The following is a 27,709-nucleotide window of genomic DNA, read 5'->3' on the forward strand; positions in this document are numbered from 1 at the left end:
CTGTCCTGTTCTCTCTTGAAAATTATAGTTCCATGATAACTTTTTCTCCTTTCAGTTTTCAAAAAGCTAGCCAGCTCCAGTTCTCTTAGAGCAGCGGAGAACTGTACTTCATACGTTGTTTCTTGGCCAGTCCCATGTCATGGAGCAGAGAATGCAGGACAGATGCTTCACGCCTGGCATACTCAGCTGTTCCTGAGAATAAAACCAGTATGTGCGACTGGCGAGTACTGCTGGAGGCAGCATATGCTAGCTGTTAATGTGTGACCTTTTTGTCCTCAGTAACTCAACTAACTCTACTTAGAAAGAAAAAATGTTAGATATTAAATTTAGGGAACTGCATTTCTGAATATCAAGCTGTTGCTTTATAATAAATGTATTTATCACTTCAGAACTCTAGTTCCAGATGTAAATTGTATGCTGAGCGATGTACAGAGGGGTGGGGGAGTAGCATGGACTGCCGGCCAGGTTATTGGAGTATGTAAGGCTGCAAGGGATTGAATTACAGTGTCTTAAGAAGTTCCTGTCCCCTCAACTGAGAGTTCTACCACCACTGACCTGACATGCAGCTCATCTGATATTGCACGCCCTACTGAAAAATAAGCTAAGTTGTGCTATATTCTAATTACTGCTGCCACAGAATAAGCTGGGAGTGACTGGGAGACTACTTTTATGGATAGCTATTTATGATTGTCTCGGGATAAGAGAATTTTTGACCTCTTAATGAACAGTAATGGCCTTAGAAGTGAGACAGGTATCTCAGTCTCTTGATTTGTCTTTCAGTTACTGAATCATCTGTGCTGGTGACACAGTGAAACAGCTTTTTTGCAATAAGTCTGCCATGGAGAGACACAGCTTCTTTGGGGCCAGTGCTGCAGAATCATCAAATAAATAAATTCTTAGTGAAGGGACTTTTTATATGTACCCAGTACCTTTAATAATTTACAGTTACCTATGCTATAATTTTATTTTAAGTTCAAAATACGTTTTCCCAAAAGAACAATCTACTTTACCTTGCATCTTTTTGCTAAGAGTGCTTTCGTGGAAGTTGAAGAACTGGATGAAATCTTGTTGTTGAGATAAGTCATGCAAATTCTTCTTGTGATGGGATGTTTGCTGAGGTGTGCTGCTGGATAATACTAAATGACCTTGAAATTGCATACCTACCTTTCTGTGCATTTTATGAAATCGTTCAAGGGAAGAACAAAGATATTCTAAACATAGTCAGTACAAACATAGGATTTATTAATCTTGGCCTTTCTAGAGAGTTTGCTTGAATGTTTTTACTCTTCCTGAAGAAAAGATGAGAGTCACATCGGCATGGTTGACTCCTTTCTTTGAAGTGATAGAAACAAAAAGTCTATAGTTGTATGGGTAAAGTGGATGAGGTTTTGAGATACTAACACTTTGAAGTTTGTTGATTAAATATTCTTGTACAAATCATTATGCTTTTTCTGGGCGGTTTTGGTTTTGTTTTAGTAAAAAGCCCCAGTGACTTTCTGGGTGATCATAGGTCTTTATTTTCATATGTTCTATAATGTTCCTGCTGGACATTCCACAGGGAGACTTCACATGCAGTGTTGCTCCTTTTTACAGGTGGCGTTTCCCAGAACTGCTGGTCAGTTGTACAGCTTTTACTATGCCGTTAGTATTCCTGTTGGTGGTCACTAGTGAAGTTGTGTGAAAGAGCCCAAACTGATAAAAAGAAGTAAAAAGTAGTCAATGTCAGTGCGGTGGCTGGGTAACAGAAGAAAAAGAGAGAGCTTAATAGAAATAGAGTGGAAAAAATTCTCTGAGTTAGGTAGGCACTGGGTTGGATGACAATGTGAAGATCTATCTTGGTTTAGGATCTGGAAACAAGTAACTCATGCGGTTGCTGAAGAAGCGAGCTAACAGTTGCGTAACTTACACTTGACAAATGATGTAGATGATGCAGACTATGCAATGAAGCTTTTAGTGAACTTCAGACATTGGCACATTCATTTTGAAACATCTGCTGAGGTTTTTTTGTCCTTTTTATGAAATTAACTTTAAGGTAGAAGTCATTTTTATTTTTGACTGTTGGGATACAGTTAAAAAAAATGGATATGTATAATTCAGGATGGTTTGGAATGTAGGTTTCCAGAAGACGTTAATCATCCTTTTATTAAAGTTAATATTTTATGCATAAAATCACTGACAAAAAATATTTTCCTTTCTTTGTCTAAAGCTGTGCAGAGCGAGGAGCGGCTGTGTGCGTTTAAGGACCCGTATCAGCAGGACCATGGAATCAGTGAGAGCCGAATCTCCCAGGAGAATGGCACAATTTTGTGCATGAAAGGTAGTACCTGCTATGGACTTTGGGAAAAAACACGAGAAGGAGACATACATCTGGTAAAACAAGGTATGTAACATTTTGGCATAAGTGCAGTAGTTTTGCTACTTTTTTTGCACTTTTTTGATCTAGTCAGCTGATACGAAGATTAACAGCTGCAAAGACAGGTATTTTGTTTGTGCGTTTTGTGCGTTGTGCAAATGCATAACTTTAAACTTCCAATTTAGCAATTTTAAGTATGAACAGGATGTGTATTTCAAATAAATGACTTTTAAAAGAGACCAAAGAGATCAATGCACAGCTAAAGGAAAAACACTCAAATTGCTTGTTGCTTACCATCTCCAGAGGAAGGATGGATTTCTTCAGTGCATCTCGTATATGTATTGATGTAATTATAAATTCTAAAATAGGTAAAAAAAAAATCTATATTCATATTGTCTGGATGTTTGTTGGCAAAGGTAATTGCAGCTATAGCCCAAAAGCGTCATATATCACTAACAGTCAATTCGCTGCTATTCTGCAGGGAGAGCGAGGGTAGGGAGGGGTGAAGGACCTCTCATTTGCTGGAGACTTATTTTGATAACCGTTCTCTGGGACTTGACTCTTGGCTACTTGGGTAAAAGTTAATGTAGCATAAGGCAGAATGAAAACTGATATTTACAAACATCCTTTGCAGTTGTACTCAATGTTGTTGTTTCACGTTTGATCTGGTAATCTGCTGAAAGCAGCAGGCTGACTGCTCACCTTTGCCCCTGTGCTGCCTCTTTCCCTTCCAGGCATGTGTGTGTAAATGAGGTTTAACTGCCATTGACTGTACTTGAGAAGGAACAGTTGCTGCAGGGAGAAAAGCCCTGCATTAACCAAGAAATAAATTATGATCTTGTAAAAAAATCCAGTGATGAGGGTGGTAGTATTGTCTGTGGTATTGGAGAAATGGAGAATGCCGTACATCCACTTAGAAGGCTCAAGAATTCAGGTTTTTTTTTTACATTGAGTTTGGCAGCTGGACACCTCTGATGTTGGCTTTCATTGCTTCCCATACTTCTTCTCTTTGGCTGTGGTAAATTCTGAAAGAAATTGTTCAGGTTTAGATGTAAAAGGTGGTAACGAAGTCAGACAAGCAAATTATGGTAACTGTTCTCATCCCACTCTTAAAATTTAATGTATGGATTTCTATAGGTGTGCTTAGTTGTCCTTGCAGTACAACTAATTTTATGTTTCCTTTAAAAAAGACTCTTTAATATGCCTCTTTTTACAGGTTGCTGGTCTCATATAGGAGACCCACAAGAGTGTCATTTTGAGGAGTGTATAGTTACAACCACCCCTTCCTTGATCCAGAATGGAACGTACCGCTTCTGCTGCTGTAGCACGGACTTGTGTAATGTTAACTTCACAGAAAATTTTCCACCTCCTGACCCTACTGATACAACACCTTACAGTAAGTCAGATGTTTCCATCTCTAATTTTTATGGTTTAGATAATTTAGAAAGAGATCCTTATTTCATGGTACTGCAGAATGCGAGAACTGTGACCTTTCTGTTTGTGTGTAACAGAAATAGCAAACAGAACAGAGCTTTTCCATATGGGGTTTATCACATTTATATATGCTGCAGTGCTCAGCAAAAAACAGGTTAAATGCTTACAAGACAATTGTTTCTATAAGCAACTGCTGATTATGTTATCCAAAATGGTCTCTAATCTTGGATGCTTGGTATTTGGGTGCCCAACTTCAGAAGCCTGTGGGGATGGCTCAGAAGGATTCAGACTTCTGTTAAAACAGGCCAGTAAGTTCATTAACATTACGGTACCTTTGAAAAGCCTGGCCTGTCTATGTAGTCATAGTTCACAGATAGCTTTGAGTGGTTGAACCGGTCTTCTATCAGGCTGTTGAGATTCTCTACAGCCGCCTTGTAGTGCTTTGAAATCTTCTTTCTTTTGCATATCTCTCATAGAGATTAACTTTGGCATGACGTTCAAAGAGTGCTAGTTTGAGCAATGTAGTTTGCTTCCAGATTAGATTGTCTGTTAAATTATTATAAAATCAACATAGCATATGGATCCAAATCAAGAGATCAGACACCTTAACCTCCTATTACAGAAGCAAGATCATGACTAGCAGGCGCACTGTTATGCTGTGTCCAAGAATTAAGAACCTGTAAAAAAGCTGAGTTAGTTTGGCATCATCTAAACATTTGGATAGCTTTTTCTAAATAAGAATTGTGAAAGAGAAATTGCATAGGAACGGGTATGTAAATGGAGGTGCAACTGTTTCTGTGTGTTGTGAAATAAAGATATCTTTAATTGGGTAGTATTTACAGCTGTAGAATGCAAAAATAATAGTCTGTGTCTGGGAATGATATTATTTGAATTAACTTGAAACACTAAGATAGTGAATATACTGATGCTTTTGAAAGTAGCTGTAGGATCAAGTCTTTCTAAGCAGTTTTGGTCAAAATGGGGGCTTGGCACACTAAAAAAAAAAGCAGCGACTTTTTACTGGGAAACTGTGTACGGTATAAATGGGTAAAGAGAGCTGGTAAGACATGGTGCCTTTCGGCTGATAAAACTCTTTGCAGAACCAGTAAACAATCACCATTTGGAATCAGTGTCTGGACCAAGCATTGTGCAGTGCAGAACAGGCTCTGGTAATAATCATCAGACGGGGCTCCCCAAATGTGGCTGGAGTTAGTGCTGGGCAGGGGATTTAAACTGGAGGGGAAAAAAAGATGTAAAGATAATTCTTTGTCCTCTTCTATCCTCCAAAATAGGAAGACAAAGTTCCTCCAAAATCACTTGTGCTCGTGCTTCTCTAGGGGTAGAAATTACAAGTTGAATTAGTTCAGTTAGTGGATGATGAGATTGTCAAATAATTTTTAAGTGGAAATTTTAATACAGAAACATCAAGCGTGACTTGCAAAGGAGGTTGTGGCAGGTTAAATTTTTAAGAGAGTCCTTAATTTACCCAGCTGTAATTGAGTGCTGCAGCATACATTTCTACTGACTCAAACTGTTTTGTGTTATTGTGTCACCTTCCATTTTCATAAAATGCAAATTTAGCTTTAGGCATAAGCAAAGTAGGTTGCTGCCTAGCGCAGTTGTCTGTCTGCTTTGACTGGGTGACAGCTGGAGATTGGCCATTCCTGCAGCAAGGATGGTCTCCTTTGCCACTCTGGTGTTTTATTTGTAAAGCTCTGCTTTACTTATTTGTAAAGCGTCTGACAGAGCTAGGGCAGCTCCCAGTGCTCTAAATTCTGTACATCCATAGCACTGTGGAAGCAAAGGATGTTTTAGGAAGGTGGAAGGGTGAAAAAAAGAGGGAGGCAGTGGCACACGGACTTCTGCAACCTTACTGACCCTCATTCCGGGCACTGGAGTCTCCAGTGTCCCTTTCCCAGCTCTCTCATCTGCTTCTAGAACTTATTGTGGTGCTGTAAGATTTAGTTTTGCTGCCTTTAGGACAGAATCCTTACTTTGGCCAAGTTGTTTTTACAGAATCGCTGGTAAGCCTTAAGTGACTTGGGTGTTTTTCCAGCCTTTCTGTTAAAGTTGTCAGAAGGCTTTAAGGATGTTGGTAGGCTCAGCTGTACGGGCTGTGGCAGGCTGTGTCACCCTACCTTTTAGATGATTAAATTGAACAGGTTACAGGCGTAGAGGAAATCTTACGCAGAAGGCTGTTTCAGGACAGCACGTGAACTGCAACAGCGCTATTGCATATATATTTTGATAATGTATTAAAAATGCTGTGGGTTGAATAGTTCTTGGATAACAGAAAGTTAGGTTTGTGGCCTCCTGAGACTGTAGTTATGGTCCTGGAAATTTCATAGCAGGATTAATTCAGCCAACAGTTAAGTATTTGTAAATGTTTTCCTGCTGATGTCCAGTAAAATCACCCAGAATAAAAAGTTCTTGGAATTAAAAGTGGAAATTCAGCTATAGTTTAAAAGCTATCAGAACTTGAAAACACTACTAGTGAACCCGGTCAATGTGAAACTCCATCATTAAGGGAAATTGTAGGTGTTCTTTTAAAAATATTTCCTTGCTCCTATGAGGAGGATCTACAGAAAGACCAGCATGCTGTTAGGCTCTTGAGCTAAATCCATCCAGAGAAATAATGGAAGAATTAAAAAAATTACTTCATAGAATCATAGGATGGTTTGGGTTGGAAGGGACCTTTAAAGGTCATCTAGTCCAACCCCCTCTGCAGTGAGCAGAGATTTCTTCAACTAGATCAGGTTGCTCAGAGCCCTGTCCAACCTATCTTGAGCTTTTCCAGGGTTGGGGCTTTTACCAGCTATCTGGCAACCTGTTCCAACGTTTCACCATCTTCATTGTGAAAAATTTCTTCCTTATATATAGTCTAAATCTACCCTCTTTTAGTTTAAAACCATTACCCCTCGTCACATTGCAGCAAGCCCTGCTAAAAAGTATATACCCATCTGAAGGGCTGCAGTAAGGTCATCCCAGAGCCTTCTCTTCTCCAGGCTGAACAACCCCAGCTCTCTCAGCCTTTCTTCAGAGAAGAGGTGTTCCATCCCTCTTGTAATTTTTTGTGGCCCTCCTCTGGGCCCACTCAAACAGGTCTGCATCTTTCTTGTGCTGAAGGCTGCAGTGTTGGACAATACTCCAAGTGATGTAAGTATCAAAGTGTTTTCATACAATCTTTTGGTTGCTTGTTTTTGTAGGACAATTAACAATGGTGTATTGAAAGATGTAACTAGACTATAAATGATTCAAGATACTAAATTTAAGATCTTAATGCATGTTAGGTATAACAAATCATTGTTGTAAAATATAGCAATTCTTCTCTTAAACATTACTCTTTTTTTTTGTGTCATTGTCTTTTAGGATGTCAAAAGTTGTTTATCTTGTGACCATACTTGTGTAGAATGCGATACCTTTTTTTTTTTTTTTAGTTCATAATAGTCAGGGCATAAGTATAAGATAATCCATCCTATCTTGTAACAAAACTTAGGAAAATAAAAATAAAGGACAAACAGGTTCTTGAAGCCTTAAATTCAGTCCTCACTGCTTCTTAATGTGCGGCTGGTAATTTGAAACAATCATTATCTAAGTAGTCGTAGTATTCTTCTCTTCTGCCTTAAAGATAATCCAGGCAGATTTGAGTAGCTGTTAGTTGCTGGTCCCTCCAGCTAGCATTTTGCAAGTGCTGCAGGATGGGATGTAGTCTAGAGCCCATAGTCGCGAGGTATTCAGATAGCTGTTTCCTGGTGCCAGAAGAAGCAGAGGTTGGAGAATGGCGTTTATTTCAGATCTGAAGATTTGCCTGTGGAGTTTGGAGCTACTGAAATGCAGAAGTTCAAAACCAACCTTTCAACCTAACCTTGCACTACTGGAGAAAAATATGCTTTCTTATGCTTTGCTAAACCACTCATGGATAGATTCATTATTCTTCCATCTTCTGTTTTCACAAAAAAATGACCAAAAATAATTCCATTCTAACTTCAGCCAGTATGCACATACCCTTAACCTGACCTAAAAGGGGCTAACTATGCTTCCTGGGCAAGTGTTTTGAGATGTGTGTTCACTCTGTTGACTTTGTCAAATATTTATTCGGAAACTTGTTAAATATCTGCTTTATATATCTATAAAATGCTTCCTAAATTCTGAGACTTTTGAAGACAAGTTCATTAGTTCTACAATCATTCATAATGGCCATTAAAATAGAATTTCAGTGGCTAAAAAGGTAAATACTCTTGCTTGTTGTTCATTGCCGTCATGAAACATTCACATTAAAATAACATCAAGATGAAAGTAACAAAGTTGCTTTTATTTTTTTTTCTTTAATGCTGCATTCCTGGCGCTGCAAATAAATTAATCTTACAGCAATTGAGTATTAAGAATATATCTTTGTACAACAGGTGATGTATTTACATGATCTATGGATGAGCATTACTGGTGCATATTGTTGTTGAAATGATGTAGGATTTTCTCCTCATTGCAACTAATGGTGGCCAGAAATTTTAGACGATTTAGAAACATTTAACATTTTTAGAGGATTTAGAAAGATGAAACAAATGAGAGCCCTGAGATTTGGATATAAACAAACCTCCTCACACAGTGAAGGAAATTGGTGTTTCTTTATTCTAAAGCACTTGATAGACAGGTTTATCTTTCCACTGTATCATCCTGGCCGTTCTTTGCCAGCCTTCCCGTTACATATATAAAATATATATATATATACAAGTCTGTCTTCAAGTGCTTACAGAATTCTCTGGGAACTTTAAAGTAACCTCCCATTAAAAAAAAAAACTCAGCTTAATTAAGTCAGTAATAGGTAGTTTTCATGTAGCTGTTGCTTTTGGAGAGGCAGCAGTTAAGCTTAAGTTGCTGTGGGCGTGTGGCCCAATCCAGCTCCCACTGGAGTGGAGTTTGATGGTGTCAGGCTAGTTTTGGAAAGTTGTGACCATGCTTACTCTCAGTTGTTATCTTGAACTGCTTTTTTTTCTGGAGAGCAGCATCTGATATTAATTTGTAATTGAAATGCATTTACTTCAGCTGGGTTCCACTTGCAGTACCTGCTCAGCCGAGTCTTTATAGCCAGTGTTTGAGCTGTTTTTCGATTTCTGATCTGCCTAATCTAAGAAAACACCTTGTAAATAAGCTAAATAAGCATTTTCCCTTACTTGCACTATATATATTTTTCAGGTGATTTGGATGTATAGCAAAGGAGAAATGACAAACCTTTGCAAGGTGGCAGATCTTCTGTCTTAAAGGTGGAGGTTGGACTGAACCCCACAAGGATTAAAACTTGTGCCTTTGAAGTGACCCGGAGTCTCAGTGAAGAGATAAGGCAGTAGATGTCATTGATGTACCTTCACCATATTATAGGGCGGGTGGAAATATTAAGACAGTAATTGAGGGTCTCAATATCTCTTAAAAACAGGTTTACTTTGAGACATCTAAGTGTTTGGTGGAAGAGGACAGCAATGTGCCTCCCAGGAAGTTACTTTAGGGCACTGTAGGAAACGAAGGTGCTGAGCTGCTGAAGGAGATGCAGATGAATGTGCGTGGAGATTTCTGAATGTGTAGAATCATAGAATCACAGAGTAGTTTGGGTTGGAAGGGACTTTAAAGCCCATCCAGTTCTACCCTGCCTGCCATGGGCAGGGACACCTCCCACCAGACCAGGCTGCCCAAGGTCCATCCAGCCTGGCCTTGAACACCTCCCGGGATGGGGCAGCCACAGCTTCCCTGGGCAACCTGGGCCAGTGCCTCACCACCGTCATGGTGAAGGAATTCCTTTCAGGTACTTGAAGGTCACTATGAGATCTCCTCAGATCCTTCTCTTCTTCAGGCTGAAGGAGCCTAGCTCTCTCAGCTTGTCCTCGTATGGGAGGTGCTCCAGCCCTCGCAGGAGCTTTGTAGCCTCCTCTGGACCTGTTCTGTATCTCTGTTAAAGCAGATTATATATGGAGCAGCTAAGAGATGGGAAAAACAAAGAGAGGTGTTTTCTTGGGAATAATTCTTTAAGATGCTGACATAACAATGGCATATTTTGGGGTTTGGGCCAGCTATTGACAAATGTGTATTTTTGTGAGCCTTCGGTTGCCTTTCTGTCTGAAATTTAATGCATGTTTAAAAGAAATTCTTCTATTACTTATTTTTTGCTGTTTATTTGGTTATGGGTAATGAGTTAACTGCGGAGGGGGTTGTGACACAGGATGCACATTGCTACAAATCATATAAAATTTGGAGAAGTCTGCTAATAAAGGCTGTTGCTTGTTACAACTGAGGGAAATATGATAGTATTGTGGATTAATGCAGGAGAGAAAAAGCAGAAGTGAAAATTGTTGCAAGGAGCAAACAAAGCATTAAAGCAATTATATAGAAGTTTGTATGGAAATTCAAGTGAAAGCCTTAGTTTCTGTAGACTCAGTGGAAGGTTTTGCAAGTCACCCAAGATAACTGGTAGTGCTTGTTGAGTAACTTCAGTTCAGTGATTCTCATTAGAAATGGATATATTAAAAGCAGAATCTCTTAAAGGTTGTTGATAGCAGCAGTTAATGTTTTAACTTCTAAGACATCACGATCTCCTGAGGTTAAACTTGCATCTTTACTGATTTTAAAAGTAAAGCTTTGATGTGCAATTGGAGTCTGGACATGAAATGCTAGCTGTGAAGGCAAGGCCTACTTAGACAGAAAATTGTACATGTAAACTTTTTCTCTTACATAAGTGTTTAATTAGGAAGATGAAATTCGAGTGTTTTACTTGCACTGAGATTGAAATGTTTGGGGAATGTTTGGAAATGCTTTCACATTTCTGTTATGCACCAAATCCATAAAATGCTAAAAACTGTGTTAAAGTAAGAACAAACATGTTGATTTGAAAAAGGCGAACCATTTCAATATTATGTTTACAAAAAAAGTCCCTTGTTTTTTACGAGTACATGCCCTGTTGTGTTGTGAAACTGCTGTTTGGGGCACACTTGATAGGAGAGCTGTACAGGGTAGCTTGCAGAGCTGTGCCAGCAGCAATTGGAACTGTGTTATTGTAGAATCACAGAGTAGTTTGGGTTGGAAGGGACTTTAAAGCCCATCCAGTTCCACCCTGCCTGCCATGGGCAGGGACACCTCCCACCAGCCCAGGCTGCCCAAGGTCCATCCAGCCTGGCCTTGAACACCTCCCGGGATGAGGCAGCCACAGCTTCCCTGGGCAACCTGGGCCAGGGCCTCACCACCCTCATAGGGAAGAATTTCCTCCTTATGTCTAGTCTAAATTTGCCCCTCTCCAGTTTATACCCATTGCCCCTCGTCCTATCACTACCAGCCTTTATAATAGTCCCTCCCCAGCTTTCTTGTAGCCCCCTGGGGTCTCAGACCCAACCCTGGAGGTCTGAGAACAAGGACCTTTGCAAAGTTCTTACAAAAATCTGTTGGAATCTAAAAAATGTTTAGAGTTTTTTGGATGCAAGGTGGGATTTTATCGTGGTGTTGCAATAGTGTGTTTGTGAAGTATTAGGGCTATAATTGCACTTCGTTTTAGTGGGCTAAAATATTTTACTTCGGAGTTCTTGGAGATCTCAGCCCTTCAAGGAGATGTGAACATAACTTCTAGCTTATTCATTTGAAATAATTATCTGGTATGCATCTTTGTCATCGTTGAAGTGTCCTGTTTAATTCTAGTACTACACAGAAAATATTTTATTTAAATTTAGAGTCTAGAATTAAGAAAGGAAACATCCATTTAAGAAATAAAAGATGTGATTTTTGCAGCTGTCAGTAAGAGTGGAAATGTACATTTTAAACCAACTAGTATCTGTAAATGGGCAATTCACAGTTCTTGTGTCACGTGCAGTTCTTGCGGCACTAATCTGTATTTCTGCTGGAAATTAGTTGCCTATATTTTGTATGTTTTATGCACTAGTAAGAGTTTAAAGATCCACAAATATCTATGGGTAATGCAAATATAGTAAATATATTTACTTCCATTTACTGGGAATGCTGAATATTTCTGACTTGTGTATTGTTCTATAATAAATTCAGTGGCATAATTAATCACTATCTCTTGTGGCAGTGCACAGTGGGGCTTTATTGTGAACGCCTTATAGACCGAAGGCAAAAGTAGATAAGGTTCATAGGAACGAGACTCTTTCAGAGAGCATTAGGGAAAACTGGACTGTAAAAAAAAAAAAAAAAAGAAAAGGCATTAGGTAAGTAATGGTTTTGCCTCGTCTTGAGGCAAAATGGAGAACAGAGAAGGATGCTATCCTTTTTATGTCTTTATTCAGATGCTCCAATATGCAATGTAATACATGTATACTAGCTATATAATACCAATACAATTCTAAAATAAATTGTACATTGCTATTTAACAACCCAGATAATTTAAGAAATAGGTAGGAGCAGTCTGGAAGGCAGATTTTCAGGAACATCCTAAGTTAACAGCCTTTCTTATGTAGGGGTAGTAATAGGCTTCTAATAACTATTCCACCCACTCCAAAAATTTGAAAACTGAGTGCTGTAAATCTTAACGTTCAAGAGTGAGTTAAGACTACACCACCACCATGGAAGCATTTCTCCTTGCAGATGTGGTTAGGTGACTCTCCTCAACAAAGAATGTGGACTGAATTAGCCAAGGTATTGCATGTAATAGTCATTACCAAGTAAAATTAAACCACTGTCTATTTTATGAACATTCTGCCTGTCCAAGTTTCTGTGCTTTTTCAAGTAACTTTTATTTTCACATCAGCTTTGTTGGTATCCCCTCTTTTCCTATTTGTCATGCTGTGAGCAGGGGTGTGACAGAAATGGCTGTGTGCAGGCTTCTCTGCTGCTGCAGCTCATGGTGGAGGATATTGGCTTGAGAATGCTGCAGTTGTGTCTCCCTGGGCTGACTGGAGCTGCTAGGCCTGCTCAGTACTGCTCCTTGTCATCCCATTTAACCTGCGATGCTACCCTTGTGACATTCCTCATATCTGATATTTAGCATGGCTCTACTCAGGTTTTCTTTAACAATGTTGAAATGAATGAAGTTAAGATTCAAAGGAACAAGAACTCTTCAAAGTCCAGTTATAAATCACTGCTGGATGCTGCCAGCTAGTACTAACAGATTCCCACCTCTGCCCTGTCACCAGTTTTGTCTGTCCCCGGTACAGTAGGGGTGAGAGAGGCCTTTCTCCATAGGCTACTGAAATAGTAAAGAGGCAGACTGAGACTGCAAATGCAAAACACAAACCAGAACATCGCTTGTAAATATTGGGTCTTGTTTTGGCTGTTCAGTACTATATTTGTGCAGAATAGTGTTTAGACCATGGAAAACCTTTCATGTCTTTTCTTGCTTCTTAATTAGACATTTTTTATAAGACCCCCTTGGTGCTGTCCTGTGAGCTAAGCTTATGGGCAAAAATCTGATCTTGTATCATGGTTTTGTCTAATATGTTTTACCCTCTTGATTTTGAAGCAAGTACAATTTAGGAAGAAAGCTTTAGGTTCTTGGTATTTGACATACACTTAGATGAGCCCCCTGTTAGTCCAGCTGCTTTCCAGTATTATCTGAGTTGCATCCACAGCTCAGCACGATGGGGCTCAGCCTCCTCACAGGGAACTAGAAGTCCAGACAGATGATTAAAAGATGTTTGCTCTTCAGAGTTAATCATTAATCCCTGTTACTTTTTAAGCCTTTTTTGGTAATTTTTTTTCTTTATCTGGAAAATATTGTGATCTTGAAAATCCAATATTTTACTTAACATTGATTTCTGTCCCCTTGCTTTAAGATGTAGCATACAGTGCATCTTCAGAGGGGATGCTATCTGGAGGTAAACCACTAATGGTATTTCAATATGGCACAATCTTAGAAGCTGTAGGTAAATAAAGTGTTTGGTTTTTAACAAATGTGTTGAGTTGTGTCTAAGAATACTTGAATTGCTTTTGGACAAAGCATTTAGAACAACTGGAATGATTTCAGTTAGATGTCAGGCAGATCCAGGGGCAGAGCAGGCTGTGGGCAGAGATAGTCCCAGTCTTCCACAAAGGGAGCAGGAGCTGCAGTGCAGCACTGTGCCAGCCTGGCTGCTCTGCCGGTCTGGCTTGCATGTGTTGTTCTGAGCTCAGGCTCTGATTGTAGTCTGTGCTTATCTTTGTATATATGCACTAAATGATTGCTCTTGATGTGATTTCATTTGGTTTTATTGTTTTCAAAACTCTGCAGTTGGAGCATCTTCTGTTGGGAGTATAAAAAACGGTTAGGAGCTGTACTTGCTGTAAGCTATAGTTTGTCTGCCTCACTGCATCAGACAAAATCTCTGTGTGTGGATGTGTGCTGGGGATCAGGGTGTAAAATTTGTTACCCTTACAAGGAAAGGCTTACATGCTTTTTATTAATAAACTGAATGGCAAATTCAACTAAGTGCCTCAGCTGTTGATTGTGAACCTGTGACTAACTCAGATTCTGGATGTGAAGTTTTGGCATCTAGCTCCTGACGAGTCGTCCTGGTGGTGGATGTCTCCTGTTATTTCTGAAGAACTGAGCTGTTGGGGATGTTCTCAAATCATAGAGATCTGAGGTGATCTTCTGGCTAACAGAAACTATATGCTAGAAAAAGAAAGAGTTCATAGATCATCCAGGGGAGCCAGGGCAGAGACAAGCTCTTTGCTCTGTGTCAGCGTGCTCTTAGTCAGGTTACTCCTGATTATACACCAATTGCAGGTTTTTTCAAAGCTGTTACTTCCAAGACCAAGTAACTCCTATTGTTGTTGCCCAAACAGGAGATGATGACAGTATATTCACTAGAATCTTGATGAAGATTCTCATGAATGTAATTGTAGTGTTGAAAAGCCTTCAAGCAAACCGAAGTTCAAGTTGATATCAAAAGTCTCTGTACGTTTGTGTTAGTTATATAGCCCAGAAAGCCACTGTTGTTAAAAGGCAGATTAGGGTGAGGGAAGTTCCTGAAAATGCTATAAGGAGACTTATATGAAAGATAAATAGTAGTATTTGTCAATCCATATACTTCCATATACACAGACTTAATCTTTGTGGCTTTTCTTTTTTACCTTGAAGGTTTTGTGGTGTTACTCTTCCCAGTCACATTGCGGTTTTGTTTTCTTTCCATGACAGGTTTAGGTATTTTCCTTCCTTATGTATTGAAGCAACTATTGTTGATGTGTACCATTGATTTTTATTACTTTTGCTGTTTTGTAATTAATAAATAAACGAGCAGTGCTCTGTTGCTATGAACACTAATTAATATTAGAGTTGGGAAACGGAGTGTTGTGTCTTTTTTTGCATGCGACAGAGACTTTCCCTTGTTGCACTTGTCATTAGGACCGGGTTTGTAACAGGATGTCTGACTTAAAATGCTAGCTGCTAGAAATCTGTAGAATATCATAGAGTCATAGAATAACCAGGTTGGAAAAGACCCACCGGATCATTGAGTCTGACCATTCCTATCAAACACTAAACCATGCCCCTTAGCACCTCGGCCACCCATGCCTTAAACACCTCCAGGGAAGGTGAATCAACCACCTCCCTGGGCAGCCTGTGCCAGTGCCCAATGACCCTTTCTGGGAAAAATTTTTTCCTAATGTCCAGCCTAAATCTCCCCTGGTGGAGCTTGAGGCTCTTCCCTCTTGTCCTGTCCCCTGTCACTTGGGAGAAGAGGCCAGCACCCTCCTCTCTACAACCTCCTTTCAGGTAGTTGTAGAGAGCAATGAGGTCTCCCCTCAGCCTCCTCTTCTCCAGGCTAAACAGCCCCAGCTCTCTCAGCCGCTCCTCATAAGGCCTGTTCTCCAGCCCCTTCACCAGCTTCGTTGCTCTTCTCTGGACTCGCTCCAGAGCCTCAACATCCTTCTTGTGGTGAGGGGCCCAGAACTGAACACAGGATTCGAGGAGCGGTCTCACCAGTGCCGAGTACAGAGGGAGAATAACCTCCCTGGACCTGCTGGTCACACTGTTTCTGATCCAAGCCAAGATGCTATTGGCCTTCTTAGCCACCTGGGCCACTGCTGGCTTATGCTCAGTTGCTGTCAGCCAACACCCCCAGGTCCTTCTCCTCCAGGCAACTTTCTAGCCAGACTTCTCCTAGTCTGTAGCACTGCACAGGGTTGTTGTGCCCCAAGTGCAGGACCCGGCATTTGGCCTTGTTAAACCTCATCCCATTGGTCTCAGCCCAGCGCTCCAGCCTGTTCAGATCCCTTTGCAGAGCCTCCCCACCCTCCAGCAGATCCACACTTCCACCCAGCTTAGTGTCGTCCGCAAACTTGCTAAGGGTGCCCTCAATGCCTTCATCCAGGTCATTGATAAAGACATTGAACAGGGCTGGACCCAGCACTGAGCCCTGGGGAACCCCACTTGTCACTGGCCTCCAGCTGGATTTCACACCATTTCCCACCACTCTCTGGGCCTGGCCATCCAACCAGTTTTCCACCCAGGCGAGTGTGCGCCTGTCCAGGCCAGAGGCTGACAGTTTCTCAAGCAGAATGCTGTGAGAAACTGTGTCAAAGGCTTTGCTGAAGTCCAGGAAGATACATCCACAGCCTTTCCCTCGTCCAGCAGCCGAGTCACTTTGTCATAGAAGGCGATCAGGTTAGTTTGGCAAGACCTGCCTTTCATGAACCTGTGTTGACTGGGCCTGATCTCATCCAGTTCTCTTGCATGTGCTTCATGATAGCACTCAAGATCACCTGCTCCATGACTTTCCCTGGCACTGAGGTCAGACTGACAGGCCTGTAGTTCCCTGGATCCTCCCTGCGACCCTTCTTGTAGATGGGCACAGCATCAGCCAGCCTCCAGTCCAGTGGGACTTCCCCAGTCTTCCAGGACGGTTGGAAGATGATGGAAAGGGGTTTGGCCAGTACCTCCACCAGCTCCTTCAATACCCTTGAGTGAATCCCATCCGGCCCCATAGACTTGTGGGTGTCTAGTTGGGCAAGCAAGGCTCTGACCACCTCCTCTTGGATCACGGGAGCCTCATTTTGCTCCTTTAGCTCCTGCGTTTGTACACAGAGGGAACAACTTTCTTTACAATTAAAGATTGAGGCAAAGAAGGCATTAAGTACCTCAGCCTTTTCCTCATCCGCTGTCATTGTTGTTCCTTCTGCATCCCATAGGGACTGTATGGTCTCCCTAGTCCTCCTTTCATTATTTATATATTTATAGAAAGATTTTTTGTTATCTTTCACAGACTTGGCCAATCTGATTTCTAGTTGAGCCTTAGCCCTTCTGATTTTTTCTCTACACAATCTCACTTCCCTCCTGTAGTCCTCCCAAGAGGCCTGTCCCCTCTTCCAGAGCCCATAAACGTTTCTCTTCTTCTTGATATCACTCAAGATCTCTCTATTCAACCAAGCTGGTTTTCTCCCCTGCTGGCTTTTTTTCCGGAACATGGGGATGCATAGATTCTTTCAATATTAAATGCTGAATATTCAATAGGTTCTTTCTGCTTTCAATGCAGTCCATGTATTTCTTTCTCAGAAGTCTGTTTTAAATATCTGTTTTATTTTGAGTTACTGAGGTATTTATTCTGTAACACATTTGATAATTTGAAAGAAATCAGTATATTCATTAGTCTTAAAACCTAGCTTATGAGTTTTATCTTATTTCAGTTAATTTGCATAGTGTACTTCATACAAAATTGATTCATGGAAGAACATTCGCTATACAGATAGTTCCAAAAGGGAGAAGTTAGAAATTCTGTAAAGGGTGAGGAAAGATGTTGAAAGAGGAAAGTGTGAAGTTTTTCTGTTACCTTAGCTTTTCTTTCTTATTTTAGAGTTGGAAGAGGTATTTGACACTTTCTGAGAGGTCTGAGGAAGGACTGCTTTTTCTAAGACATATGATACCAAGTTGCATTGAGAGTTTGTGATCCAGTTCTTTTAAATTCCTTTGAAGGTTCCAGTGAGGTGGATTCAGTGTTTGAGCACTACTGTTCTATGCATTTATTTTAAAGTTTGAGCCTAAAAATATTCCTTAAGTTTCTTGGCATTGGGCCAATTGTTTCCTAAAAGATTATGAAGTATCCGTGAATGACATTAGGCAGCTCTTGACTTTGGCCTTTCGATTTTTGCCTTCCTTTAGACTGGCGACATGAGGCTCATATAGAAACTACCTGCAGGACTCTAAATATTTTCTTAGACTAGTAAAAAATTCCTTGTTCCAGACATTTGTATTGACTTGAAAACTATATATGCTTTGAGCAAGGGTAAGGTATCCTTGCATCCTGCATAAAAGCACTTCACACTTTTGTAACCCTTGGACATGAAGTATGAGTATTGGAGCTGTAGCAGTGAGTGTGATTTTTTTCCCCCCTGTAACAAATCAAAACGTTTCCATTTATCTTTGAGTGGTGGTTCAGAGCCCTATCTATTAATCTGTTCATAAACTGGATGCACGTTGCTGAAGGAATACATGGCTGTGATGTGCTCTAGACAGATGGACCATTGACATGGAGTCACTACAGCCATTGTTGCTTGGTTGTATTTCTGTTTCTCCTATTAAAGCATTAACTCACTTGAACAGTAGTGACGTAGGACACAGAAATAGAACTTTAAACCCTAACAAGTTAGTACAAATGCTATCAGTATGGTTTTTATATATAGTCCATTTGACAGGGGACGATTTACTGTTTAAAAAAAAAAACCCAAACCAAAACAATGTCAAAAAGAAAAATACCCCCCAAAAAGAAGCAAAGCCCCAAACCAGCCTCTCAACAAAACAAATCCAAACAAATAAACTCAAAAACCCCAAACCCTGAGCATGGAGAAAATACCCACATTCACACCATGAACTCCCCAAAGGAAGGCATCTAAACTGCAGCAAATACAAATTGGTTATATTCTAGCTGTGGTTCCATTTCCTCCATTTCTGTTCTTTGAGGATATAATTGCAGTGAGTAAGGCAAAATGGATGATGCTAACTGCATATGTAACTGCTACACTTAGCAAAACGCTCTTCTATTGAATGCAGGTTCAGACACTGCTGCTCTGCAGCAGAGAAAACCTGCTGAAAACTTATTGCGAAAGAAAGCACAGGAAAACACCAGAAGTCAGTGATAGGTGAACGTATGGAAAATATTTAGCTGTTTTTTGAAAAAAATTGGATGACCCTGAGGTGTAACTGGAGCTTTCCTGCCTTCATCAGCGCTGTCAGCAGATCAGTTGTGCAGCGGTTGGCTGTGCAGATGAAGCTGGGAAGTGTGCGATGCCGCACAGAGGTTTGGGCGAGCAGAGCAGTGGATGCACCTCCCTTAGACGCTCCCAGATGTGGAGCCATTCGTAGTGCCTTCGGAGCAAACTAAAAATGTATGTGGGTGGAATAAATACAGACTGTAAACCAAAAGCATGATGCATCTCTTAAGTGCTGTGCCAGCGACTCTGGGAAGGTGCTGTCCACGGGCCATGCCACTCTTGCAGGCAGCGCTTGTACAGGCACACTCGCAATGGGAGAGTGTCGAGGAAGATGCGGGCTAACCATGTTCAGTTTTGGAGGGTTAAATAAGAGACACCTCCTGTCCAGCCCAAAGAGAATAGGTAGTGGTAATGGCAGTGGGAGAGAATGCGTCAAGGGAAAGGTTTGAAACTAATTTGAGATTTCAGCTGTGTAGCTCAGGTATGCTGATGTTATTTTCCTGGTTTTATACAGATCAGTTACATGGGTTTGTTTTTTTTTTTTATTTAAATATTTTAATTAAACCAGAAAACATAAAGCTGTGGGGAAAAGGTTGTCATAATAGTCGTGAGGTGTTTGATATCTGTTATGAAGACAATAATAACTAAATTTTGCTAGTGGGGATAACTAATAAATTGTCAATCCTTAATTTCACTGAATATTCCAGAGTCGACCAAGTGAAAAAAGATACCGAAGATATCAGTCTGAATAGCTTCTCCCAGCTCTGCTGAATTTGATCCTACACTGAGTTGTGTTTGGTATTGCAGTCTGTAGTAGGCTACCCAGAGCAGGGAGTGGACGGGAGCACAGCCCTGGCTGTGTGGTCACTATGTTGTGTTTGCTGTGGAACAGAAGTTTCCTAGAGTATGGGGAGTGCAGTGCTAAATAATTTAATTAGCTGAGATCATATGTCACCTTAATGTTCATCAAAGATATTAATTTTATGCCTGTACACATGCTAAATTCTGAGCGAGCGGATAGGTGAATGTGAACTGGTAAATTTGGAATTTTCTCTAGCACGCCACATAAGTTTGAAATGATCGCTTCTAGTCATTTACAGTTTCTGCTTAAGCAGGACCTGATGAATGGCCCAGCACGTTCAGTGCCACAGTGATGCCAGAAGCACGCCGTGAGTTTCTTCACTGTTACTGTATTTGTAATTATTGTGATGGGTTATGTCAGTATCAGTGTCTTATTCCCCAAAGTGCTGCTGGCATGATGCTGTGTTACAGTGGAGCCCTTGACATCAGATTGCAAGGTATTTATTCTAGATTATTATAAAATGAATTAGTTACCAGGTAGCTGCTGGCAGCTGATTTTTTTTTTTTCCATCTGCAGAAGCAAATATGTACTTGCAAATGCTTTTTGAAGTTTGAGTATTTGCTTGCAGCTGTAATTTAGTTGTATTTTTAGCCTTTGACAGACCTGTGCTTGAGTCCTGGACAACTTGCAACTTGCAAGCTGCAATGAACTGGGCTCCTGACAGATTTTTTTTGGATTTGAAATCTTACAGCAAAGAGATATTTCAGAAGTAAAACAGAAAATACATCTTGTAAGCGCTATAGACGTAATAGAACACTTCAAGTTTCTTTTTGAAGAGATAGATTGTGAAACAAAACTCTTGTCTAAAATGGTAATGGCATGGTTTCCTGCTCAGAGGCATAGCTGATGTGATTACCTGCAAATTGTTAGAAGGGATCAGCAAGGAAAACAAACAAAAAAAAAACCCCAACCACCAAACCGTAGCGTAGGCTGGAAGTGTCAAGTTGATTGAAATCTTCACTTTTAATTGGCAGTCATAGATCCTTGGTTTTGTCCTGGTGATGTGTTTCATTTTAATGGAGCTCATAAAATTGCATATTCCTAAATCTGATTTCTTTTAAGAGTAGCATGAGAGTGATGGGCAAAAAAAATTCAGAAAACTAGTGTTTGGGGATGTCTCAAATTTCAGGGGATTAAACAGGTACGTATTAGAAGTGGGCAGGTTTCACAGCGTCTTTGCTGAAATCCAGAAATGCTTTAATGGTGTCCAGTTGTGAAGCAGAGTAATTTGAAAACCCTGGCTACAACTCCTTGGATTTTGTGATGTATTAAAACAGGAACATCTGTCAGGAAGGAGTCAGTCTCAAGTTTAATTGTATTTTGTTGTTTCACAAAAAAGGTTTCTATTTGTTTAATGGGACTTGAGGGTTTTGCCATTCATTTAACAGGATTTCACGGTACACTCCAGGATTTGAGTAAATCAGATTGACAGAAGCTGCCTTTGTATTCGTTTTTTAAAAGGCTGCTTTTCCTGTTCTAATTTCTACAGTATATGTGTAAATAAGTGTCTGATGAAGATATCAATCTCATTCTTACAGTTTAATTGTACAGCATCATTAAAATAGCTGAAACCAATAGTCACAACCAATAGTTGTCACAACTGTGACAACTTCAGGGATTGATTTAGGAAAATTTTTAATTACATTGAAAATGTGTTTGAAGAAGAACAGTTATAAAAGCTGCATCATTCCATACATAGAAGCGTTTTATTCAATCTGTGAAATTAATCTAGCAATCAAGCAGATTCCAACATTGTTAGCAAATTAATTCCAAAGGATTATGAAATGTCTCCCCGTGACCTATTCAGGTCTGTGTTGAAATATGTATTCCTGGTTTGAAACAAGTTTGTTACTGTAGGGCAGACAGAACGTGTTCTACGAGTGCAGTCAGCTGTACTTCTCATATACCAACAGTGTGTAACATGGATTGATAGCTTTGATGCCAGCCTTTGTACCTGATTGATGTCTATTTGTTTTGGCAGAGGTGTTGCATTAGATATCATCTTTCCTCCCCTCCCATGATCTCCCCCGTTGTCTTTCATACCCAGTTCCCTGCTCAGCATAACCACAGTTGTGCAGCACAGCTGTCAGGGCACCGCGGGGCTGGAACAGGCACCTGGGAGTAGGAGGCAAGGGATGCTTGAGCTGGCTCTTGCGCTGCGAGAAATGAACATCAAACGATGTCTGTATTTCATCTGAAATCAAGTACTTGGATCTGTAGAAGGGTTTTGCATAAGTGCAAACTAAGGATTACTATTTATCATTATTGCCTTTTTCATCTTCTTGCTATTCTAAAATAATCAGAATAACCTTTGAAGTTGGGGAAGGTACTGTTTTCTCATTATATAACTGGCTAACATAAAGCATAAAGCAACAAAGTAACCTGCCTAAAATCAGGCTCTTCTATATCAGAACCAGAACTGGAACTCAGGTTTCTCTTTGCTTTATATTTCAAATTCTGGAGAATTTTTCTTTCCTCCTGGGAAATATTTTTCTTTCCTCTTTACACATATCTAACACAGGCATTTGTGTACTCTGTACAAGATGCACTCATCTGTTTGAAGAGGGTCACTCCAGCTGATGCCTTGAGAACAGTAGCTGCATGTCAGTGGAGACTATTGATCTTGCTGGGGTCCTCCAGAGGCTAAAGCCTTTCTTCTCACTGGGTTCTGCTCCCTGTTTTCAGCTTTCACCTTGCTGAGTGCTAGCCATGCCTTTGTCTTCTCGAAACCGCTTTTTTGGGCTTGTCAAGTTTCCACAGCTGTTTCTGTCCTTAATTTCCTTCTGCTTAATGATGTCCCCAAATAGCTGCATCTCATATCTGTGAAGCGCCTTTGAGTAGGAGGTTCTTCCTACCCAGAAGACAGCTGGATCTCCATTTAAGCAAGGATAAGGAAAATTAGTCCTTGCTAAGGCCTTTCGGCTGGGGAGGAGAGGTGGCTTTCAGCAGGAACCAGGAGAGGTTCAGCTCCCCCCATGGCCTCCTCTGCTCACTGGCATGGACACAGATTGCAGCAGAGGGAGAGCAGTGTCTTCAGCGATAGTCCTGTACTGGATGGGAGTTGAACAAGGAATGGGAGTGAAAGACTGAGATGCACTGATGCTGACTGAGTGAGACTGCCTAAGGTCTTGAGGAAAAGAAGGGAAGACACTGTCCACTGCATTCCTCGGGGACCCTGAGACAAGATAGGAGGGGATTTTTTGGCTGACCCCAAATTCCTGCTTTCTGCTTCATCACTCAGTTCCTTCTAACAATGATTTTATCTGGGATATACCTGGTAAGACCAACTAGTATGATGTTAGAGAGTGGGGAAATGTAATGATTGTTGTTGTCTTAAAGTTACTAAAGACTTAAAATATTTTTGAAGTCCTAAAAAGAGAAACTGGTAAAAGTTAGAAATTATTTGGCCATGTAGAGAAGGTGATTGGGAAAAGCAGAGACTATTGAGGGAGGATCAGTGGGAAGACAGGACACGTACTTTCATGTCAGACTTTGTCCTTCTAAACCGTAATAGGAAGAGCTGGGGCAGATGTGTACCTTTTGGACTACCACAGGTGTTGTTTGAGTTGGTATTAGCCAGACAAACACAGTCTTTAGTAACAGTGAATGCTTCTGAAATGTTAAACAGGTTTAACTCGCAGCTCTGTAGCACATGCCTTCAAATTTGAAATTACGAAACCTTTTACATGCAAGAATGTGTGTGCTGTACTGTGTTATACTAGAACAAATAAAAAACGGTCTTGATTTAAAGAAAGGAGAAAGAGCTAAGTTGTAATACTAAAATATTTCCTACATTTGAGGATTACAATATTAAGCTGATTTAGGACATGAAATCTGAAGTATTAGGACATAAATCAGAAGTGTAATGAAGGGTGTTGTCAAAACTTGTTCTCACCCTATCTGTTTAGATTGATCTTGGGTTTTTAACTGAACAGGTTATTTGCCTAAAATTGTGCTATAATTCAGATTTCGTTGCATGTTTAGGGAAACTGGTTTGGAATAAACACCCCATACACCCATGTCCATTAAATTAGTTTGGTTTTCATCGCCTGTTGCTGAAGTTGACAGGCAAAACGTCTTCCTGAGCATCAGAGTTGTGCAGCTTTTTTTTTTGTGCCTGCCCGCCAGGAGCAGACAGCACAGAGCTGCTGGTGGGCAGAAGCAGCATCCCACCTCCCATGCCGTGGCTGGCTCTGCTGGCCATAACCAAAGACACCCGCTGCTCTGGTGCTTCTCCGGGGTGTACCCAGCAAGTGCCTGCTTGGACAGGCTCAGTCACCCTGCGCTGCTGGAGCTCGACTCGGCCTTCCCACTGGGGAAGCTGCTGGCAAGGTGGGGATGTGGGTTTGTAGGAGCAAGGGGGGCACGAGCAGTTGGTAGACAGCATTCCTGGGCTTCAGAGGTTTCCAAGACATGAAAAATGTAGGGATCAAAACTGCCTTTGCTAAAAGATATGGGGTTTTTGGGGGGTGTGAGGGTATTTGTTTGGTCACCAATATAAAAGTAGGCGTTTTAGTGTTTCGTTGTCATTTTGGGGGCTCTATTTTTAGTGCCTGGAAACAGTACAAACATGAAATATTTAGCTGTTGAGCCTGTTGGATTTAAAATAACTTAAAATAGCTTTAAAGAGGTTTTCTGAAGTACTCTTTTTTTTTTTTTTCTTCTATTGTAGCATGTGCATTTTTTGATCCAGCGTTTTTACAGAGGCTGGAAGAGTGCCATTATATTAAAGCTGGTGTTACCATTTGGTTTGATGCAGAGGAAGCCCTGCTGGTGTAAGATCAGTATGAGAGGATAATGTAAATATTTTTTCAGCCTTTTCATTAGGAAACATTTTTCTGACTATTTTATTTCAATACAGAAGATGCCCCCAGGATGCGGTTAGGTGCCCAGATTAGCTTTCCTTTAAGCTTGAAGGCGAGTTTGAGGTACAGTCAAGTTTCTCTATAGAAGCAAGGTATTTCTTTTATCTCTGTAGTAATCAAGTATTTATGGGTATACAGAGAACTTCAGAAAGATAATCTAAATTTGGGGGTGCTTGGGAATTGCTGTTCATTTTACATACATCGTGATTATAAGGGTCTGTTCAGTAGTGTTAGAAATTACTCTGAGGATGCCTGAACTCGCAGAAGAAAAGGCAGAAACAGTTGTTGCATTGGGTTTTTATCAGCTCAGGAATTACTTCTGTACAAACGTGACAAGCTGCTAATTCACCGCTGTGTCTGTAGTCATCAAAGAGGGAGCTGTTAAGGATTGCATAACCCTCTGCTTTGCCAAAGAAATTAACACACATGCTTAATTTTTAAGTTTCATGTATCAGTTCAGCCTTCAGTTTTGAAAACAAACAAAACAGGTGAATCTAATAGCCCCTGCCTGGCGCCGGATCAGGTGCTTGGTGGCAGCTGGTACCCCAGAGGAGGACGGAGACTCTGGCAGGGATTCCAGCCCTCGGACCTGCTGGCCACAGGGCAGCGAGGGAGCTTTCCTCTTCGAGGCAAAGCCCAGAAAGCTCATGTTCAAACTGTGGTTTTTGACAGCACGTTGTCAGAGAGAGATGTGCCCACTGAAACCCTGCATCACGAATGACTGACTTCTAGCTGCAGCAGGATTCCTTTGGAGCATGTTATAGAAAATAAATTTTACAGCCCACGCTTTATGGTGTTTTGAGACGTTGAGGCAGACAGTTTCTGTGATGCATCGTTGCCAGATTGTGATGTTACTGCAAGTCTCATGCAAGTCTGGTGCTTTCTTACAGCCCAGGTTCCATACAGTGATATTTGAAAAATTAATAAAAATCTTAGCTTTCCTAATGTGGAGAAAAGCATGAAAAAATGCATTAGAAAGGACAATTTGTGACCATAAGTATATAAGATTTTGTACAAAAAGTTAAAATCACTCACATATGATGATGCTATGTGCAAAGTGGAAACATTTGGTGACTGTTTAAATCTTTTCTTCAAATAATGAAATGATTGAAACTAAGTGCAAATATTCTGCTTTGTCTAAGCCAATAGACTAGAAACCAGGGATTTGCTTTTAAGTCCAGGGAAAACACATCCGTTTTCAGTTATGGGAGAAAATTGCCTTAGGGTTACTTGATGTCAGGATTATTTTGTTAAAGGATGTTGCACCATCTCCCACAAAAAATATGGTTCCCGTTGTGCTTTTCAATCTGTGTGAGCACAGAGTGCTCAGTCATCTTCCATAGAAGTTTCCTTGCAACCTCCATTTTGCGTGCAGGTGCTTGGATGTGAAATATTGTTCCTTGCCATAACTTTGGTTTAAGTATTGAACATGGTCACATTGATAGGTACAAGATATATACATTTTATACTATCTGATTACAAAATTTGGACGTGGAATTTATTTTTATTAATAATTGGTTAAGCACTTATAGAAGGATGCAGCCTCACTTCAAGTTTATGGGTTCATAAATCAAATTTAGGATAATAAATTGTTTTAAAACATGCACCTATAAAAGCTTAGGTGAATGGCAAAAGTTGTATAGGAAATGCTGTTTTTTGCCTTTCATCGTTCTCGGCTGTGCATACATTTAATGGAAAACTGGCAAGAGAGCCTGCTGGAATTCATGTAGAAGTCTGCAAAATGTAACTTTAAAATATTCCAACCTTGTAGTTCCAGCTTAACTTAAAATATGGGTTTAAATGCATTTAGTTAAATTGGTGTTGGAGGCTGTGTGGTTGGGTTTCTTTTTTGCACATATTAAAGTCTGACATAGGCCCATGGTATCTAAAAGGCTACTAACATATTTCTTCGTTACAGGTTCTCTGCTTGTTTTTTCTCTTTCACGTTTTCTTCTCTGCAATGAATGAATTTAAGATTTTACTTAAAAGAGTCATTTCAGCATAGTGTTTGTAGTGGAGGCTTTCTTGTCATTTGCTCTAGCGTGATGAAGACTAAATTCTCTTGCTGTGGGACAGTGGATCAGGAATGAGGTAGCAGCCAGTTGGCTGGAAAGAGATGTTGGTTTCTGTCCAGAAAAGAGGCGAAAAAAGACCCGATGAGGTGTTTTGGTTTGGTTGGAATGTGCTGCTAGAATGCCCTAAGAGCTGAGAGCTAATTTTACAGTTTGCGGAAGATTCTTAGGACGTGTTTGGTATAAGCTGTGTGTAGACGCAGCAGATAAACAGATGTGATTAAGCTCTGTGGGCCCTTGGAAAAGATTGCTAATTGTATGGTTTTTTTCAAAGGCAGATTTTACCGCTGTCACAAAAGTTGTGCAGGGCTACTGTGAAAAGAAATGTGACTTGAAAAGCAAACAGAATTAATTATACTTGAAAAGTCACTTTCCAGTCTGCAGAGCATCTGCAGCTGAAGGCCATGCTGCCCCCGCAGTCTAGCTTTACATCTCGTGCCGCAGCAATGACTGAACTGTAAGGTTTCACTCATGCTTGTGATCCCATCCTCAGAATCATGAAGATTCCTTAATGGAAAAACAACTCCTGCCACAGATTGCCAGTGACCATATTGAGAATATCACATTGAAGAAATAGTTGTAGGGTGGCGTGAAACCTGCTTCTTCTTAAAACGATCTCTATGGGCAGATCTTTGAGTCCCTGTGTAATTGTACGGGCTTTGATCAGAGTCTGTACAGCTGTAGTTGTTCTGAAGAATCAGATGTTACTGTTGTGTGGTGAAAGTTAAAGGATGGTGTTTTCCTTATTTCTTGCAGACTAACATTGATGCTTACTTGGTGATGTGGCAATTTAAATAAATGTTAATGTTTTGTTACCTATCGGCTGTAAGACAACTTGGTCTTACAGTGGTACCAGAAATTCTGTGGGAGTATAGACAACTGTTTTTTTAAACTGATTTTCATTATATAGAAAAATTGTATGCTTCTCTAAAATGTTTTTATACAATGCTTATCTAAACTTAAGCACACATATATATTTTCTAGAGTTATTTACTACTGTGTGACAGACACAGCT

At 40.4% G+C, this 27,709-nt stretch overlaps 1 protein-coding gene across 1 annotated transcript in view; it reads left to right on the top strand.

The window, feature by feature from the left end:
* Positions 1 to 27,709, top strand: part of BMPR2 (bone morphogenetic protein receptor type 2) — a 114,182-nt gene that overhangs the window by 53,937 nt on the left and 32,536 nt on the right. Inside the window, exons 2-3 of the mRNA XM_069860821.1 lie at positions 2,207 to 2,380; positions 3,570 to 3,749. Coding sequence (XP_069716922.1) covers positions 2,207 to 2,380; positions 3,570 to 3,749 — 354 coding nt within the window. The remainder of the gene's footprint in view (positions 1 to 2,206; positions 2,381 to 3,569; positions 3,750 to 27,709) is intronic.

Source organism: Phaenicophaeus curvirostris, chromosome 7, assembly GCF_032191515.1.
Source record: "Phaenicophaeus curvirostris isolate KB17595 chromosome 7, BPBGC_Pcur_1.0, whole genome shotgun sequence".
Classification (NCBI taxonomy): Eukaryota; Metazoa; Chordata; class Aves; order Cuculiformes; family Cuculidae; genus Phaenicophaeus; species Phaenicophaeus curvirostris.